The sequence below is a fragment of the Rhinolophus hipposideros genome (assembly GCF_964194185.1).
Source record: "Rhinolophus hipposideros genome assembly, chromosome: 2".
Taxonomy (NCBI): Eukaryota; Metazoa; Chordata; class Mammalia; order Chiroptera; family Rhinolophidae; genus Rhinolophus; species Rhinolophus hipposideros.
Window position 1 is genome coordinate 103,274,881 of NC_138048.1, and position 16,244 is coordinate 103,291,124.

The following is a 16,244-nucleotide window of genomic DNA, read 5'->3' on the forward strand; positions in this document are numbered from 1 at the left end:
AGTGGTTATTTTGATGTGTGCAGAGAAGACAGTTCTGCCAAATAGAAACGAATGGGCCAGAAAAAGAAGTTCTTTGATCAAAGATGTACCTAAAGTATTATAACCCACGAAACAATCTTGTTCTATGACCTGGAAGAATCCCTTCAGAAATCTCCTCCTGGAAGAGGGGACCAACTCTTCTTTTGAGTCCCACCCTGTTAGGTCGAGCACCCCAGCTGGGGCTCTCTGGGACTTAGGGAGGGGCGGCAGTCAGTTGGAGATCCCGTATGTTCAAGGAGCTAAGATCGGGCTGGGGAGATGGAGGACTCAATTGGGGAAAGGATTTGTGTCCTGAAAGTGAGCCAGGCATCTGCCTCAGCCTTGTGCATGGAAGTGTAACAAACAGGTTTGTGGAATTAAAGCTGAAAGCCAATTTGAGCCCTCCCCAGCTGGTGAGGTGCTACAGTGTCCACCTCAAGACTAGTGACCAGGGCACATCCCCCACCCTTCCTAGAGGGCGGGTCTCTGAACCCCACTGCAGGCCCACGGAGGCCTCTCTGGGCGCTGGCTGAAAGGATGTCAGCCAGCAGCTGCTTGCTTCCAGCTGATTCCTTCTCTGAAAGTGAAGGTTCTGAGCTGATCAGGAAGCCCCAGGTGTAACCTGTCACGTTGCCTCTTGCCTGGATGACCTCTGGTGGCTTTCATAGTTTGCTTTGGGTTTGTTTTGTTTTGTTTGTTGGCAGTGTTTCTTTGTGTGTTAAGGATTCTCACGTAGCAAGTGAAAGTAGAAGCCAGGTTCTTGGGACTGGACTGGTGCGAGGAAGAAGTGAGCAGGTGCTGCCTGTGTTCACACGGTGTCCCCTTCGTCCCAGAGGGTGGCTCGTGGGCTTTGGAATCAGCTGAACAAGGAGACCCAGGAACATCACATCACCTGTGTGGAATTATTCTACCGGCTGCACTGCCTGGCCCCGACGGCCAACATCTGTGAGGACATCATCTGCCATGCCCTCCTGGACCCTGACAAGGTGGGTGTCTCCAGCCGGTGACGTCCATCCTACAGCGGTCCCAGTGCTGAGCCAGCCTGCCGCTTTGCGTGCCCAGGCCAGACTTCCGTATATCCAGCTGAAGTCCTGGTGCTCAACGGACATCCTGACTGATGAGCGGAAGTGTTATACTTCAGGACTGGGAGGACCCCCGAAGCACAAGCCACCCCTTTCGAACCCTAAAACCATGGTTTGTGTCGACATTCAGGCCCACCGGGAATTCTGCCCAACTCCCTCAATGTGCGCAGGGCCTTGAAGATAACCCACAGGGCGTCGTCTGTAGTGCTGAGACAGTGTGGGCCCCTAAGCCCTGCAGTCCCGGTGCTCTAAGCCGCCTGGCCGTCACTTCCAAAGGGCACGACAACCCTGTGCTGTCTTGTGTTCTCCTTCGGCCATAGGCCTACTTGTCACTCTGGACATGGGCTAACACTGAGTCTAGACTATGCGCTTTCCCCAAAGTGCATTGTGGTAAAGGGAGCAAGGAGAGACAGGGTGCGGGTCTGCATTTCCTCCCGGCCAGTCAGACACCAGGCACAGAGAGGGTCCTGCCTCTGCCGTGGCTGCTGTCTTTCTCCTGAGCTCGTTTGTTTTCACATTGGGTTCTCTGTGACCAAAATCGGCGTTCTGTTAGGAAACCAGGTTCCTCACTCTCATTTATTTCCTAATCAAGGGAACAAGACTGGAAGCTCTGTTTAGATTTTCCGTCATCTGGCACCTGACACGAGAGATCCAAGGCAGTCGAGTGACATCTCACAATCGTTCCTTCGATAGGTGAGGCCGTCTTCGTTACCACTGACTCTTAATGCAAAAGGACACTTTGCAAAGGTTCCTGGTCCGCATGTTGGGCTTGGGAGGGAGAGATGTGTGACATTGACAACTTGACCCCATATTCTTGATGCTTAGCAAACAAGTCCCATGATCCCCTAAGTGAATTTAGGCTGGACACATGTGAATAGATACGTGGTAGGAATTTTGTTACTGTGGTTGGGGAGGGAGGCGGACCGCGTGCCTCTGAGTCACCTGTGGAGCTGTTAGAATGTGCCCCAGGGGGCATCTTGTAGGGAAATGGAGGTGGTCGAGACCGTGATTGGAGCCGTATATTCACACTGGGTGAATATACCTCTAATGTCATGAACCACATGCTTAAGGCGTGAATATATTACAGGTGCACTATAGTCCACATTGCTTTGTAAAAATCCCCTGCCTTGTTTCCAAAATTCTAGGTGTGGGGCTGGACACAAAGCCTTAGATGCCAGCTCATTGGGGCTGACCCCCACAGTCGCATTTAACCGATTTGGGGTGAGGCCTGGGCATCGGGTTTTAAAAGCTGCCCCGCTGATTCTAGCATGAAAACAAGGTCGAAATCTTGTTATCCTCATCTGCATGGGTCTCCAGACCCTGTGAGGAAAGCTCCCTGGGGGTGTCCTGGCACACAGGGGCGCTGGACACTGACTCAGTGGTGTGGTTCTGCACACAGGTCCCTGTTTGTTGTACTGGACAGCCTGACCTGCACGGACGGTGCCATTGGCGCGGCTGCCCAGGGCTGGCTGGTGCGGGCGCTCTCCCTTGGTGACGTGGCACGCATCCTCGAACCTGTGCTCCTGCTTCTGCTCCAGCCCAAAACCCAGCGGACCTCCATTCACTGCCTCAAGCAGGAGAACTCAGCGGGTGAGCACGCGCACAGGGCCAGCTCTGTGTCCCCAGGTCCCCGGGCCCCGGAGGGAGGACAGAGCGGCCTGGATCCCGCTGCCCCTTGTGACAGTTAGGGCACTCTGATCCACTTCGTGGTTTGCCAGATTCAAACGATGTGAAGGTACTTTGTAAACTTGTGCAGACTTTTAAAATTTTAGCATCAGATGAACGAGCACTTAGAAATGCTAGGTAGTGAGTTTCTTTTCACTAAAAATACCAGATTTTTTATAAAATAGGAAAATTTTAGTAGCCCATGGTCCAAGGAAAATAGCTAATTCTTGATTCTTTTGCCAGACAAAGTAGTTCAAGAGCATGTAAGGTAGGAGGAGAGAATAACAGACCATGTATCCTCACTTCTCCAAAACCAACACCTTCCCTTGGAAAGGGACACTTGCGGCCTGAGTTGTGGGTTCCCAAGGCCAGCACTTACGTCTGTGCAGGTCCCTGCTGAGACCTGGGCACGGGATAATTCAGGGCGCCTTCAAATATGAATGACCGAGAATGTGAAATTTGCATGTCGCCTGGTCAGTTGTACATTAGCTTATAAAGATAACTTAGTTGTGAGCCTTCAGTGACAGGGTAAGTGGTTTCTTTTCTATCTGCTCCCTAAGGTTCTTTCCAACTAGAATATTCTGTTAACACGTAGTCAGAAATGCAGAAGAAATAAGGCTTTTGGTTCAGAGCACTTCCAGAGGCAACGTTGACACAAATAAAAGAATGTAGGAAGGAAGAAGAACAGAAAAGAAACACTGAAATAAACCTGATGAGGTCCGTAAATGAGGATTAACGTCTAGCATAGCTCATGAACGGCATTACTTTCAGTTCGTTTAGCTCGCTGGGTTGTAAATACTGTGTCGGTCTCAGTCTCACTTAGAGAAAGGCAGCCTAGCACCTAAGTAAGCAACGACTTCTGAGGGGGCATTCTCCCTCCACAAGTTTCCTTGCCTAAAACTGTACCTTCTAGCTCTCCATCAGGAGGAACAGCTGGCTGCGTCTCAAAAAGGAGGCATTTCATCATTCCACATTATGAGAAAGTAAAATTCAAGGAAGTATTAACTAAGCGGCTTCTTAAAAAGTTTGACTTATTTATAGTGCTTAATTTTTAGTATTCCTCTCTCTATTTTAAGAAGAAAGTTTTAACTCCGCCGTTTTATTGGGTTTTAAAAGGCTCACGGCCCTCCTGCTGCGATGTTTGCTGCTGCCTTCAGCTTTCCTCTGCCACATTCTTCTCCAGAGGCAACTGGAAGTGTACTGCTTACCCCCACCCTACCTCTGTTATCTGGTAGAAATCTGTTTTTAAAACACTAATGTGTGCAACAGCAGCACATCTGTTTCTAATGTGTTACTCTTCCTTCTTGCCTGGTCTTAACGTTCATGGAAGAGATTTGTTGAAAGCTGCATATTAAAAGCATTTGGCAATACCAAAGACTTCTGGCTTTCACTCCTTTGTAAAGAGATCTGAGTATTTTAAAATGTGTATTTTCTGATTACAGAGGTACTAACATTGCTTATTTAAAAAATTGGAATACTAAGGAAGTAAAAACACAAATGAGAGTCCCATTTGTGGTAATGCCAGCTGATAGAGCTAGTTACGTTCCTGGTTTGGCATGCATTCTTCCCAGCGTTTGCATAGCTGTATTTTATAGTCTCCCCTAAAAGGGCTCATCTGATACAGTTTGGTTCTGCAGCTTGATTTTTTTTTCTCGTACCTAATATATCCTGCACATTGCTCCATGTCAGTGCATATAGACCTATCTTTTTCAAATCTGAACAGTAGTCCATTGCATATATGTGCTGTGATTTTCTTTTTTGTTTTTTAATTTTAGCTTTTTAATTGGATTACTTACTGAGAGTCTGAACAAAATCTTTGCTGGGTAAATGAGGGACTGGACTCTGTTTAGCTCTGAAAGAGAAAGGACACTTGCTTCCCCAATCTGAGTAGCCAGTGGGGTGACAATAGTTGTTCAAATCCCCAGTGCCATGATTTTTTTCATTGTTTTATTGCAGATGTTTTGTTTGTCTTTACACAAGACATTTCAGTGAATACTCTTTGTAAGCTTTGAAGCCTTGCTGACATTTCTGTAGGATACAGTTCTTCAAAGGAAAATACTGGGAGAAAATATAATACACATTTTTTTTAAATCACCTTCCACCCAATATAAATATTTTCCATGACAGTGTAACTAAATTATCTGATTTTTGAACATTTTAAAGACCTGTTCACTTTACTTCTCTACTTATGTCCTATAATCTAGACCCTGGTGTTACAGTTTCATGGGGGAATTTCTGTCTGGCTTCAAGATGAAGATCACTGTAGAAGTAAGTTATCATAGTTCACCCTTCTATTCTGAAGTCATTTATCATTTTGTAATTTTCAGAAGACTTGCATCGTTGGTTTAACAGGAAGAAAGCCTCTTTGCGAGAGGCGTATGGAGTGCCTGGGCCTCAGGACGGCGGCCTGGAAGAAGGCACGCCTCTGAGCCAGTTCACCACTGTGGACCGTGAGGCCATGTGGGCCGAGGTGGAGAAGGAACCAGAGAAGAGCCCGCCGGGAGGCGAGCTGCCGGAGGAAGACCTTCCCTACTACGTGGACCTTCTGGACAGGACAGCGTGTGGTGCCACTGACAGCAGCGAGCACACTGAGTCTGCAGACACGAGCTCCGCCCACACGGACAGCGAGAACACCTCCTCCTTCTCTTCCCCTTCCCACGACCCACAGGAGCTGAGCAATGAAGAGACCTGCTGCGCACCCATCCCCACGGGCGGCAGGGTTTACCCCAGGCGCTCGGCCCTGCTGGCGGCCTTCCGGGCGGAAACCTACAGGCCCAGTGCCAAACTAAGCCTGACGCGCGTGGACTCGGACAAGACCCAGGCTTCGGAGTCCTTCTCCAGTGACGAGGAGGCCGACCTGGAGCTGCAGGCCCTCACCACGTCCAGGCTGCTGAAGCAGCAGCGGGAAAGGCAGGAGATGATCGAGGCCTTGTTCAAGCACATTCTGCTCTACCTGCAGCCTTACGACTCCCGGAGAGTCCTCTACGCCTTCTCAGTGCTGGAGGCCATGCTCAAAACCAACCCCAAGGAGTTTATCGAGGCCGTGTCCAGGACCAGCATGGACACCAGCTCCACTGCACACCTCAACCTCATCTCCAACCTCCTCGCTCGCCACCAGGAGGCCCTCATTGGCCAGAGTTTCTACGGAAAACTCCAGACCCAGTCTCCCAACGTGTGCCCCCACTCGCTGCTGATCGAGCTGCTCACCTACCTGTGCCTGAGCTTCCTGCGCAGCTATTACCCTTGTTACTCCAAGGTCTCCCACCGAGACGTCCTGGGCAACCGGGACGTGCAGGTCAAGAGTGTGGAGGTTTTGATTAGGATAGTGACGCAGCTGGTCTCAGTGGCCAAGTCCGCGGAAGGGAAGAACGTGGAGTTTATCGGCAGCGTACTGCAGAGGTGCAGAGTGCAGGAGTTCGTCCTGCTGTCGCTCTCAGCGTCCATGCACACGAGCCAGAAACGCCACGGCCTGGCCACCTCGGAGCGAGGCCGGGCCCCACGAGAGGACAGCCTCTTCGAGGAGAGCCTCATCCACCTGGGCCAGGACCAGGTGTGGAGCGAGCACCCCCTGCAGATCGAGCTGCTGAAGCTCCTGCAGGTGCTGATTGTCCTGGAGCATCACCTGGGCCAGGTCCAGGAGGAGGCTGAGAACCAGCCGGACCTGTCCCGGGAGTGGCGCAGGGCCCTGGACTTCCAGCAGGCCATTGGCGCCATGCAGTACGTGCAGCCCCACCCGCTCACCTCCCAGGGGCTGCTGGTGTCCGCGGTGGTGCGCGGTCTGCAGCCCGCCTACGGCTATGGCATGCACCCGGCCTGGGTGAGCCTGGTCACGCATTCCTTGCCGTACTTCGGAAAGTCCCTGGGCTGGACAGTGACACCCTTCATTGTCCAGATTTGCAAGAACTTGGACGAGCTGGTCAAACAGTATGAAAGCGAGTCTGTGAAGCTCTCTGTCAGGTACGGAGAGCCCTTGCAATGCATTGTTGTTGCTTTAATGGTAGTTTTTGTAATCAATGGTGGATTTGCCGTAGAAGTCAGTTGGAGGATAATTTCTTCCTAATCAGAAGCCTGCTGAGCATTGTCAAGAGGGGTGACACGAAACTCAATGTTCAAATCCTGTCTTTTTAATTCCACACAACTACCCAGGCTAGCTCAGTGTTGCAGGACAAGTCAGTCACTCCGTTATGTTTGTAAAACAGAAATAAAAACGTGAATTGTGTTGGTGTAGAATGAACCCCTGGTCATTCATAGAGCATGAAAGCATTCACGAGCCTCTACAAGAACAAGAGAAGGTTTCTTGAAAGTCAGGCAGAGAGGGAGAGTTCTGTTTGGAACTGACAGAAGGAGTTTTGCCAGGGCAGTCTGACAGAGCTGTGGCGGGTTTCTGTTTAGCTTGAGTTTTACATTTTTCTAAGCACGATGTAGGGTGCTTGTCAGCTCGCAGGGGGCTGCCATTCCAATTGTCCTCTCCTGGAAACTATCCTGTTCCCGTCTATGATGGATGTCAGCTTACGGGAGTTGTTGCTGCGATTGGGAAGTGTTCTGTTCCAGTCTGTGATGGGTGTGTGTTAGTGTGAAGCGGGTTGCCGTCGCGATTAGGAACGGTTCTGTACCCACCTCTGATGGATGTAAGGTGCTTGTCAGCTTGCAGGTGCAGTGCCAAGCAGTTTTTTAAGCTCGTTCCTGCTAACTTACAAGCTCGCTCCTGTTAACTCTTTGCCTGTCCTATCCTGCCAGCTCACAAGCCCTGTTAACTCTTTATTGGTCTCATCATGAATCACCTTCACAGAAATTTTAAAACATCTGAAAACATTTTCCCAGAGTAACTGCATGTGTATAAAATAGCACAAAAGATGCCTATCACTATTATAACAATATTTCAGTATGAGAGCCCCAGTTTAGTTAAGATAGTAATATCTCTCTGGTTTCTATGTTTTTATTAAAAACCGTCATGGCCTCGTTCTTAAAAAATTCTCAAAACCACTTTCTTGTTTCTCTACGAAAGCATAACCTCCAAGAGAGAAAACATTTCTCCGGACTATCCACTAACTCTGTTGGAGGGTCTGACAACCATTAGTCATTTTTGTCTTTTGGAACAACCCAACCAAAATAAAAAGGTAAGTTATTTTTTTTCTGAGTTGGAGGCAATTACATAACATTGTTTTGTCTTCATTGAGTTATGATTGTTTCAAATAAGAAATGTACCTATGTAAGTAATGCAAATGTGTATGTAAACACGTATGCATGTAAATAATGCAAATACTATGCAAACATGTATACAAATATGTATACAAATTATATACGTAATAATGCAAGTATGGTTTTGTTCTTCTGATACTCCTTTAGTTCTAGCCCATTGTTTGGTCAGTAAAGACATTTGGGATAAAATGTAAAGCCACTTGCTTGATTTGGGGCTTATCTTCATTTTCGTTCCCATGTGTTCTTTACTTGCTCTCGTGGTGTTTGTGAAGTCTGCCTTGGGAGACAGTTGAGCTGTTATTAATAGTTGCTCTACCCTACCTAAGGTTAAATTTGAGAATGCAATTAGTTAATGCTTTGGGCGAATGACTGAAAGAGTTTGTAATGTGGAGTCTCAGGCTCATAGACGTTTGTCTCTGAAAGAAACCGTGGTTCAGATACACAGGGCAGTGTGCTGCTTCCACCCCACGTGTGGGACCTGCTCAGACGGGCTGCAGCCCTCACGGAAAGGGAAAAGCTGCCACAGACGCAGCCAGGTCTTACATGTGCATTTTCATTTCTAGAGCACTGTTGTAAGTGATCCCACCAATTTAAAAAATGCTAAGAATGCCATTCTGGAAGAGCTGCCTCGAATCGTTAACACCATGGCCCTTCTCTGGAATGTTCTCAGAAAGGAGGAAGCGCAGAAGAGACCCGTGGACCTCCTTGGAGCCACAAAGGGATCCTCTTCCGTTTACTTTAAAACCACCAAGGTGAGATCTTCCAGTGTCTTATTTCTTTTGTCTTGTATTGTCCCGCCAAAAATAAATAGGTATGGAAATATACGCATAAATAATCAAACATAATGTGCTCGGTAAAACCCATGTTAGAAGTAAGTCTGAAGTAGAAATCTCTTGTTTGCGTATTGTGAATCATTTTTCTGTTCATGGAAAAGTAGTCTTTTGAGTGGTTTTCAGCCTATTTTATTTCCCCTTTGCCATTTTTTCTTTTTTTTGTAACTGAAAAGAAAGTCTTTGCAGGTTTGATGTGGGGTACCAAAAGTCCTCACCTGTTTCTCTCAAGCTTCTCTATTAAGACATCTCTGTGTTCTGCTCTTAATGGTGCCTTGTACACATGGGCACGTCGGGATGGAACTTGGGGGTGTCTTTGAGTTTTTTTATTAAACCAGGAACGCACACTGTAGAACATGTCTGTTCACTCTCCCTCGGGTATAACAGCCTGCTTCAGAAGCATCCAGACACGGGACTCAATCTCTGCTCTACTATGTGTGGCAGCTTTGTCTCATGTTAGCTGGGTGCCCTTTTCCAGGGGTGGTCTTGGGACTTATGCAGGCATCTGGGAGCCTGGGTTGAGCGGAGCGGTTCAGAGCATGTGGAGCCAGATGGCAGGGCTCAGCTCCCTGCTCAGCAGCTCCCTGAGATCACAGGCAAGTTCATTAACCCCCCTGTGCTGTAGTTTCCTTGGTTGGAAGCATGATACCAGGCAGCATCCAGAACTGTCTCCATTTATGAGCATATTTAGTTCTCATCTATGAGGTAGATATTGTTATTCCCCAATTACAGCTGAGGACACTGGGGCACAGACAGTGAGTGCTTTGCCCTTGATTGCACACCTGATAAGTGGCGACAGTGGGAGTAGACCCAGGGTGCTTTTAGGTACTGTGATACACAGGCCTCCAGAATATTCTGTCTGTTCCAGGGCTACCCTCCAAGGGAAATCTATATCTCAAGCTACCACAGAAACTTGCTTAAAGCCCCGATCTTCTTTTAAAAAAGGTTAGAAATCCCTTTGGCACATAACCTCTCTGAGCCTCGGTTTTCTCATCTGTAAAATGGGTCTGTTATTAGTATTCTACCTCACAGGCTGATAGAAAGATTCCTTTTGACGATGGCCAACATTTGTTGAGCACTTAACTCTAAGCCGTCCCTGAAGGACCAAGGCCTTGGACGGGTACCCCAAATCCGTGGTGGAATAGCGCAGACATCTCCATCCCGTGCTCAGTCATATTCAACGTGTTACTAAACATAGGCAGTGGGGACATGGTAAGCATTCATGCATTTGATAAACATCTGCGTGCCTGCTGCTGTGTCCCCAGCCCCGTGTACAGGCAGGATAGAGGAAGTCCCTGCCCTCGTGGCAGGCACAGACATTAACCAGCAATTTAAAAATAATGATGTTAATGCTACAGAGAAATGCAGGGTGCAGCCCAGGAACCTGCCCTGGTCTGGGGTCAGGCTGGCCTTCCTGAGGCAGAGCTGCTGCACTTAGAGCCCAGCTTGGGACGATTTGACTGGGGGAGGGGTGCTAGAGGCTCAGAGACCCACGGGGTTTGCAGAGGAAGGAGCACGGCCGTTCCAGGGACTGAGGAAAACCCATGCGTAGTGACAGGGAGGGTGGTGAGTGATCCGGGCCAGGTTTCGGGTTTACTTAAAATGGATTAAACAATAAAATTAGTTAAATGGTACTTATTCCTGGAAATTGAAGAGCATCTGTCTAATGAGGGTGAGCCTTTCCTGGGCCCAGTGAGACGAGCTGAGGCTGGGGGTCTCGGGATGGGAATGGTGCCAGCTCCGCTGTGTGGTCTCCCCGCTCTCACTGTAAAGCGTGGATGGCTTCCTTCCCCCCATCCTGCTCACGGCTGCCAGGGTGGTGGTCCTCATCAGTTAGTCTTCCTGCTCAGCTGGCAGCCGTCTGTCTGTCCATCCACCGGTCTGCCCACCATGCCTCTCGCCACCACGTTCCCCAACCCCCAGTCTCGCCTCTTCCCGTGGTGCTGGGTGTGTCGGGACCACTGACAGCTCCCAGGCCTGCTCCCAGTGTTTACAGACGGTGGTGGTGGAGTATCAAGTGCACGAGAGCCCTGACACTACTCTGCCATCACTTTTCTCCCTATTTTTTAGACCATACGACAAAAAATTTTAGACTTCTTGAACCCCTTGACGGCCCATCTCGGAGTTCAGTTAACAGCCGCTGTTGCAGCCGTGTGGGGCAGAAAAAAAGTGAAACGTCACAGTAAGATGAAGGTAAAGTTAAAAAATTAAGGTAGTTGCTAAACTTCCTCTATAAAAATGCCAAAAAGTCGCGTGTAATCAAAGGTGAGGTTGGAGGCCAACATGGGAAATTACTCAAGCAGTTTTCAGTGCAAGAGGTCATACAGCTGACTCTCATGGCAGCTGGATTTGTGTGTTGGGTGGCTGGGGAGTGGAGCCCACCCACCTCCACTTCTGTTTTCTGATCTCTCTGTAGTGAAGACATAGTATTTCTGTTTCACCTCTTAAAGCTAATATCTAACAGCACCCATCCAAGAATGTATATAATGTATACATTAACAAAAGTCCGCAGCGAGCCTACCCCAGCTTAAGGAATTATCCTAAACTAGGTTCGTTATCCTACCTGTGAGGACACCTGCCGCCCTTCCCTGGCTGTAGTACCATCTTACAGCTTTTTAAAAGAACATTTTTTTCAAAGACTTCATGTTTTTAGGGCAACTTTAGGTTCACAGTCTAAAAGTTCAAATCAGAGGAAGGTGCAGACAATTCCCATACACTCCTCTCACTGGCATGCCCTCCCCCACTGTTCAATACCCCCTCCCCATGACACGTCATTATTGCCCAAATCCATAGTTAATGTTGCGCTTCTTTCATTTATAAAAACCATGCTTGTCTGCGATGGTAAAGGAAATGTAAACGATCACGTTCTTAGGCCCCAACTTGAGTTTGCGTTTCGTGCATTCTTTATCCACTGGCGGTCTATCGGGAGGGCCTCCGGGGCTTGGTTTACCTATTTTTGGAAAACCAGCATCCCTCTTCCTTTGTTCCCTCTCTTGACCATCCAGGTTCCTACCTTGTACCTCCCTCAGAGGGTCTTTCCCACCCCCCTGGACACTATCTCAGTGCCCAACATGGGCTTCTAGTCCCTGGAGGCGTGAGTGGCTGGCGACCCCAGCCACCCTGTGTAACCTGTGGGGTCCTTCCCTGGTGATAAACGTGATAGTTCCAAGTTCATATGACCATGTTATGCAGACTTGTATCAACGTCTGCCTCTCACACAGGGCTTCCTGTTAAGGCCAGCTGGTGTGAACCTGATTTACCTGTGTTTCTTACTGTCCTCATGCCTTGGGGACTATCTCTTGATGCCAGCCTGTTTCCTTCAAGTTAAGTGTATCTATTTCCAGAATGCTTTCTAAGCTTGAACATACCAGTGTTACTGCCCATCGTCAGCTGCACTTTTTAGTTCTAATGTGTATCAGATACCGATTACGTTGTTGTGATTAAACGCTTACCTCACTCGATTTCCACCGATAGAGCCCTTTACCCAGTTTACATTTAAACGTTGAAAGGACTAAAACAAATCTCTTTCTCCAGGGACCACTACTCTAGAATACTTTCTGTGTATTGTTTTGACTTTTGTTTTCTCTCTGTGGGCTTTAAAGGAACTACTCTTTTCTTGGCAGATTGTCCCGGCGGCAAGTGCGTCCCAGCTGACCCTCGTGGACCTGGTTTGTGCGCTCAGCGCCCTGCAGGTGGATACAGTGCTGCAGCTGGTGAAGGAGGTGGTAAAGAGGCCGCCGCAGCTCCGAGGCGACGAGGTCAGGGCCGGGGCAAACTCCAGATGTGAACGTGTGCCGCTCTCGTAACTCCACGTCTTGTAAATTGTGTTTGGGAGGGAAACAGAGGTCGCAAGAGCAAGTAGGAATTTGAGGATGAAAAACGGAGGTGTTGTCATGGGGCTTTGGGGAGATGGTGTGAAATGTGCTCCGCAGGCTTCGGTGCTCCTGTGTTAAGGTGGGGACTGCCTGAGGTCAGGAGTCACCCTTCATCCTTGGATCCCTGTGGCACAGCGCCCTGTCCGGTCCTGAGTTCTAATCAAGGACCTACTGCACACCAAATGGAATAAAACATCTAGAGAGGGGAACTGGCACTTTCCCCAAGGAACTTGGCAACCTGAAACTCGGCAAAGATAGGCAACGCCAGACGCTAGTTAAAAGTGGTCAAGACCGATTTTATTCAGTAACTACTGCGGTCGGGCAGAGAGCCAAGCTTGATGCTGATTTGTGTAGACATCACCAGGTGTTTTCAACAGAATGAGGGGGGGGCGAGGGATCATGAGCAGGGGCTCCAGCAAAGTCAGGGAAGAAGAAAATTACAAAACCCCGGAAGGGGGTGGTCACTGATTAGACCCTCAGGCCTCAGGGTTTGCTCGCTGGCGCTTAGGGAAGGTAAGCGCCTACACTCCCACGAGACTGGGAGACAGGGACCCTGTCTTTCCTGAATATGATATTTCCAAGAGAAGCTCCAGGTCCTTGAGAAAGACATTCCTGGGTTTTAGGAGATGCATATATGTCTCAAAGGGACAGAGGAAGGATTTATAACTTACACTTTTCTTAATAAATGCTCTAAGAAAGGGAGGTCAGGAGCCTCTCAGGTATTGGCTAAGCAAATGGCAGATTGTTTGGAAGCCTAGAGCTTTCTCAGGCAGGCGTTTCAAGGGCTGAGTCATCATCCTAGAGACACAGCCCTGATCTGCTAGAAACCATGCTGGTATTTGTTCAAGTCCCTGACTGTTGGAGGGTGGGTGGAATGTTTGTGCTGAAAGGGTCAATCCTTACAGGCCAAGGTTCCGACCTGGAAGAGGGCTTGGAGGAGCCTGACTAGAGTTCGGTCAAGGAGAGCTGCTTTGTCAAAGCACAAGTTAAAATTTTGCATAATTTTTATAAAAGTAGAAAATACATGTCAGAGGACATAACAACATTCTGAGAAAGAAGAGATTTCATCTGGCTTCAGTAAAAGCAGTGATTTGAAGGCTGATGTGATGAACCATGAAGCTCCTATAGTTTTTCTGCTTCCTTTCTCCACAGCGGTCGGGCGGGTCTGTGATGTATGGAGGCCTTTTTCAGTACACAATGGTTTTGAGACGGAACAGACTTAGTGGTTTAACATTTTTAATACCCTTAGAGGTTTCTGTTTTTACCAAAAAAGACCTCTTCATGGACATTGTAGGAGCTGTTTTGTTCTTAATTAATTTGATAGAAACTAGGGATTTATTTCAACCTTGAAATAATTGCCTTCTATCAAGTGATTTAAAATTATACAGTTAGGAAACATTTAAGAATAATTCTCTAAATGAAAATTAGTGGAATGGACAAAGTGATTATTAAAAATATGTATATAGTGTTACTCAAGCAGGTGTTTGTACACCAGTGTTCACAATGGCATTATTCAAAATGGTAAAAGATAGAAACCGCCCATCAATAGATGAACGGATGAACAAGATGTAGTACATAAATGCAGTGGGCTATTGGCCTTAAAAAGGAAGGAGCTCGACACATGGATGAACCTTGTAACCATTATGCTAAACTACGACAGTCACAAAGGGACAAATATTACCTGATTTCACTTATGTATAAGAAGTCCCTAGAGTAGTGAGATTCATAGAACAGAAAGCAGAATGGTGGTTGTCGGGCTGGGGGAGGAGTTAGTGTCTACTGGGAACAGAGTTTGCGTTTGGGAAGATGAAAAAGTCCCGGACGTGGATGGTTGCCCAAAAATGTGAATACACTGAATGCCACTGAACTGTACACTTAAAAATGGTTAAGATACTACATTTAATGTATATTTACCATAACAAAAATCTTTATAACCAACAAAAGGAACACTGTTTTTATATGTTAAGGTCATCACACTCGGAATGGTGAACAAAAGCTGAACCTTGGAATCAGAAATGCTTTCAGCTATTTTTCACCCCATAGTGAGAAAACTGACCGGGAATATATTAGCAATTTATTTTTATTTATTTATATTTTTCTTAAGTTTATTGGGGTGACAATGGTTAGTAAAATTACATAGGTTTCAAGTGTACATTTTTGTAACACATCATCTGTATATCACGTTGTGTGCTCACCACCCAGGTCAGTTCTCTTTCCATCACCACATATTAGATCCCCTTTACCCTCATCTACCAACCCCCTCCTCCCTTACCTTCTGGTAACCACTAAATTGTTGTCTGTGTCTATGAGTGTTTTGTTTCTTTGTTTCTCTTGTTCCTTTGTTGCTTTCAGAGTTACATTCTACATATAAGTGAAATCATATGGTTCTCGACTTTTTGTGTCTGACTTACTTGACTTACTTCGCTTACCATAATAATCTCAAGATCCATCCGTGTTGTCACCAATGGGAGTATTTCATCTTTTCTTGTTGCCGAGTAGTATTTTATTGTGTATATATGCCACAACTTCTTTATCCAATTATCTATCAAAGGACATTTTGGTTGTTTCCATGGCCACCGTAAACAAAGCTGCAGTGAACATTGGAGCGCACGTGTCTTTATGGATAAATGTTTTCAGATTTTTTGGGTAGATACCCAGGAGAGGGATTGCTGGGTCATATGGTAATTTTATTCGTAATTTTGTTTTTCCTTTTATTAGCATTTATTTGATGTTGAATTTACTCCCGGGCCATAAGTTTTTGTTTCTTCAGTTTCTTCTGGGAGATCTTCTTCTTCTGAGCAATGTCCTCTTCTGGTTTCGGAACAATTTGTTCTTTTTCAGTTAGGATCATCCCCCTGTGGCAGGGAGAGCTCGTGTATGGCTTAACCCGCCATGAGCTCTGTAACTTCTGCGCCGCCTCTTGGGAGCTTTGTTCCCCTGGCCGTGTTCAGTGAGCAGAGAGTTTACACCTAAGCCCTTACGTGCACTGTTACTCTCTGCATCTTTAAGCACGTGCAGGAAAAATTCTGCTCTCTTTTTGGGCCAACGACCCTGCGTCCAGCCCCACTGTTTGGCCCAGACGCATCTCCCAACTCCACCCTTGTAACGACGGAATGGCACACATTGCTTCTGTAACGTGACGTCCTTTAGAAGCTTGGTGGCTTTTCAGATGGCCTGGGCAGTTTCACAAGTGTTCTTAAAATGAACCCGTAGATTTGAACCTCTCGATTTACAGGATTTTGTGGGGTTCTCTGGGTCAAGTGAATAGGGAACCATTTTCAGAGGTCACCTCAGGCCGCTTTCGGGAAGAGGAAGAGCGGGGACTTCTCTATTCTTAATTTTTTCAGGAACCTCCATGCTGTTTTCCATAATGGCTGGACTACATTCCACCAGTAGTGTAGGAGAGTTCTTTTTTCTCTACAGCCTCTCCAGCAATTGTTATTATTTGTCTTGTTGATGACAGCTATTATTACAGGTGTGAGGGGATGAGATCTCATTGTGGTTTTGATTTGTATTTCCCTATAGCTGGTGACATTGAGCATTTTTTCATATATCTGTTTGGCCTTTTGTATGTC

General features: G+C 47.2%; 1 protein-coding gene and 1 pseudogene across 5 annotated transcripts in view; one reads left to right on the forward strand and one right to left on the reverse strand.

Moving 5' to 3' along the window:
* DOP1B (DOP1 leucine zipper like protein B) overlaps positions 1-16,244 on the forward strand; it is a 94,439-nt gene that overhangs the window by 47,182 nt on the left and 31,013 nt on the right. For all 4 annotated transcript variants that reach the window (XM_081028578.1, XM_081028580.1, XM_081028579.1 and 1 more), the window contains exons 16-23: positions 852-1,004; positions 1,693-1,793; positions 2,500-2,690; positions 5,093-6,722; positions 7,771-7,882; positions 8,528-8,716; positions 10,865-10,987; positions 12,418-12,552. In XM_081028578.1, coding sequence (XP_080884704.1) covers positions 852-1,004; positions 1,693-1,793; positions 2,500-2,690; positions 5,093-6,722; positions 7,771-7,882; positions 8,528-8,716; positions 10,865-10,987; positions 12,418-12,552 — 2,634 coding nt within the window. The remainder of the gene's footprint in view (positions 1-851; positions 1,005-1,692; positions 1,794-2,499; positions 2,691-5,092; positions 6,723-7,770; positions 7,883-8,527; positions 8,717-10,864; positions 10,988-12,417; positions 12,553-16,244) is intronic.
* LOC308505507 (large ribosomal subunit protein uL22-like) lies at positions 15,407-15,945 on the reverse strand (annotated as a pseudogene). The gene has a single exon. The product of its transcript is annotated as a large ribosomal subunit protein uL22-like (transcript).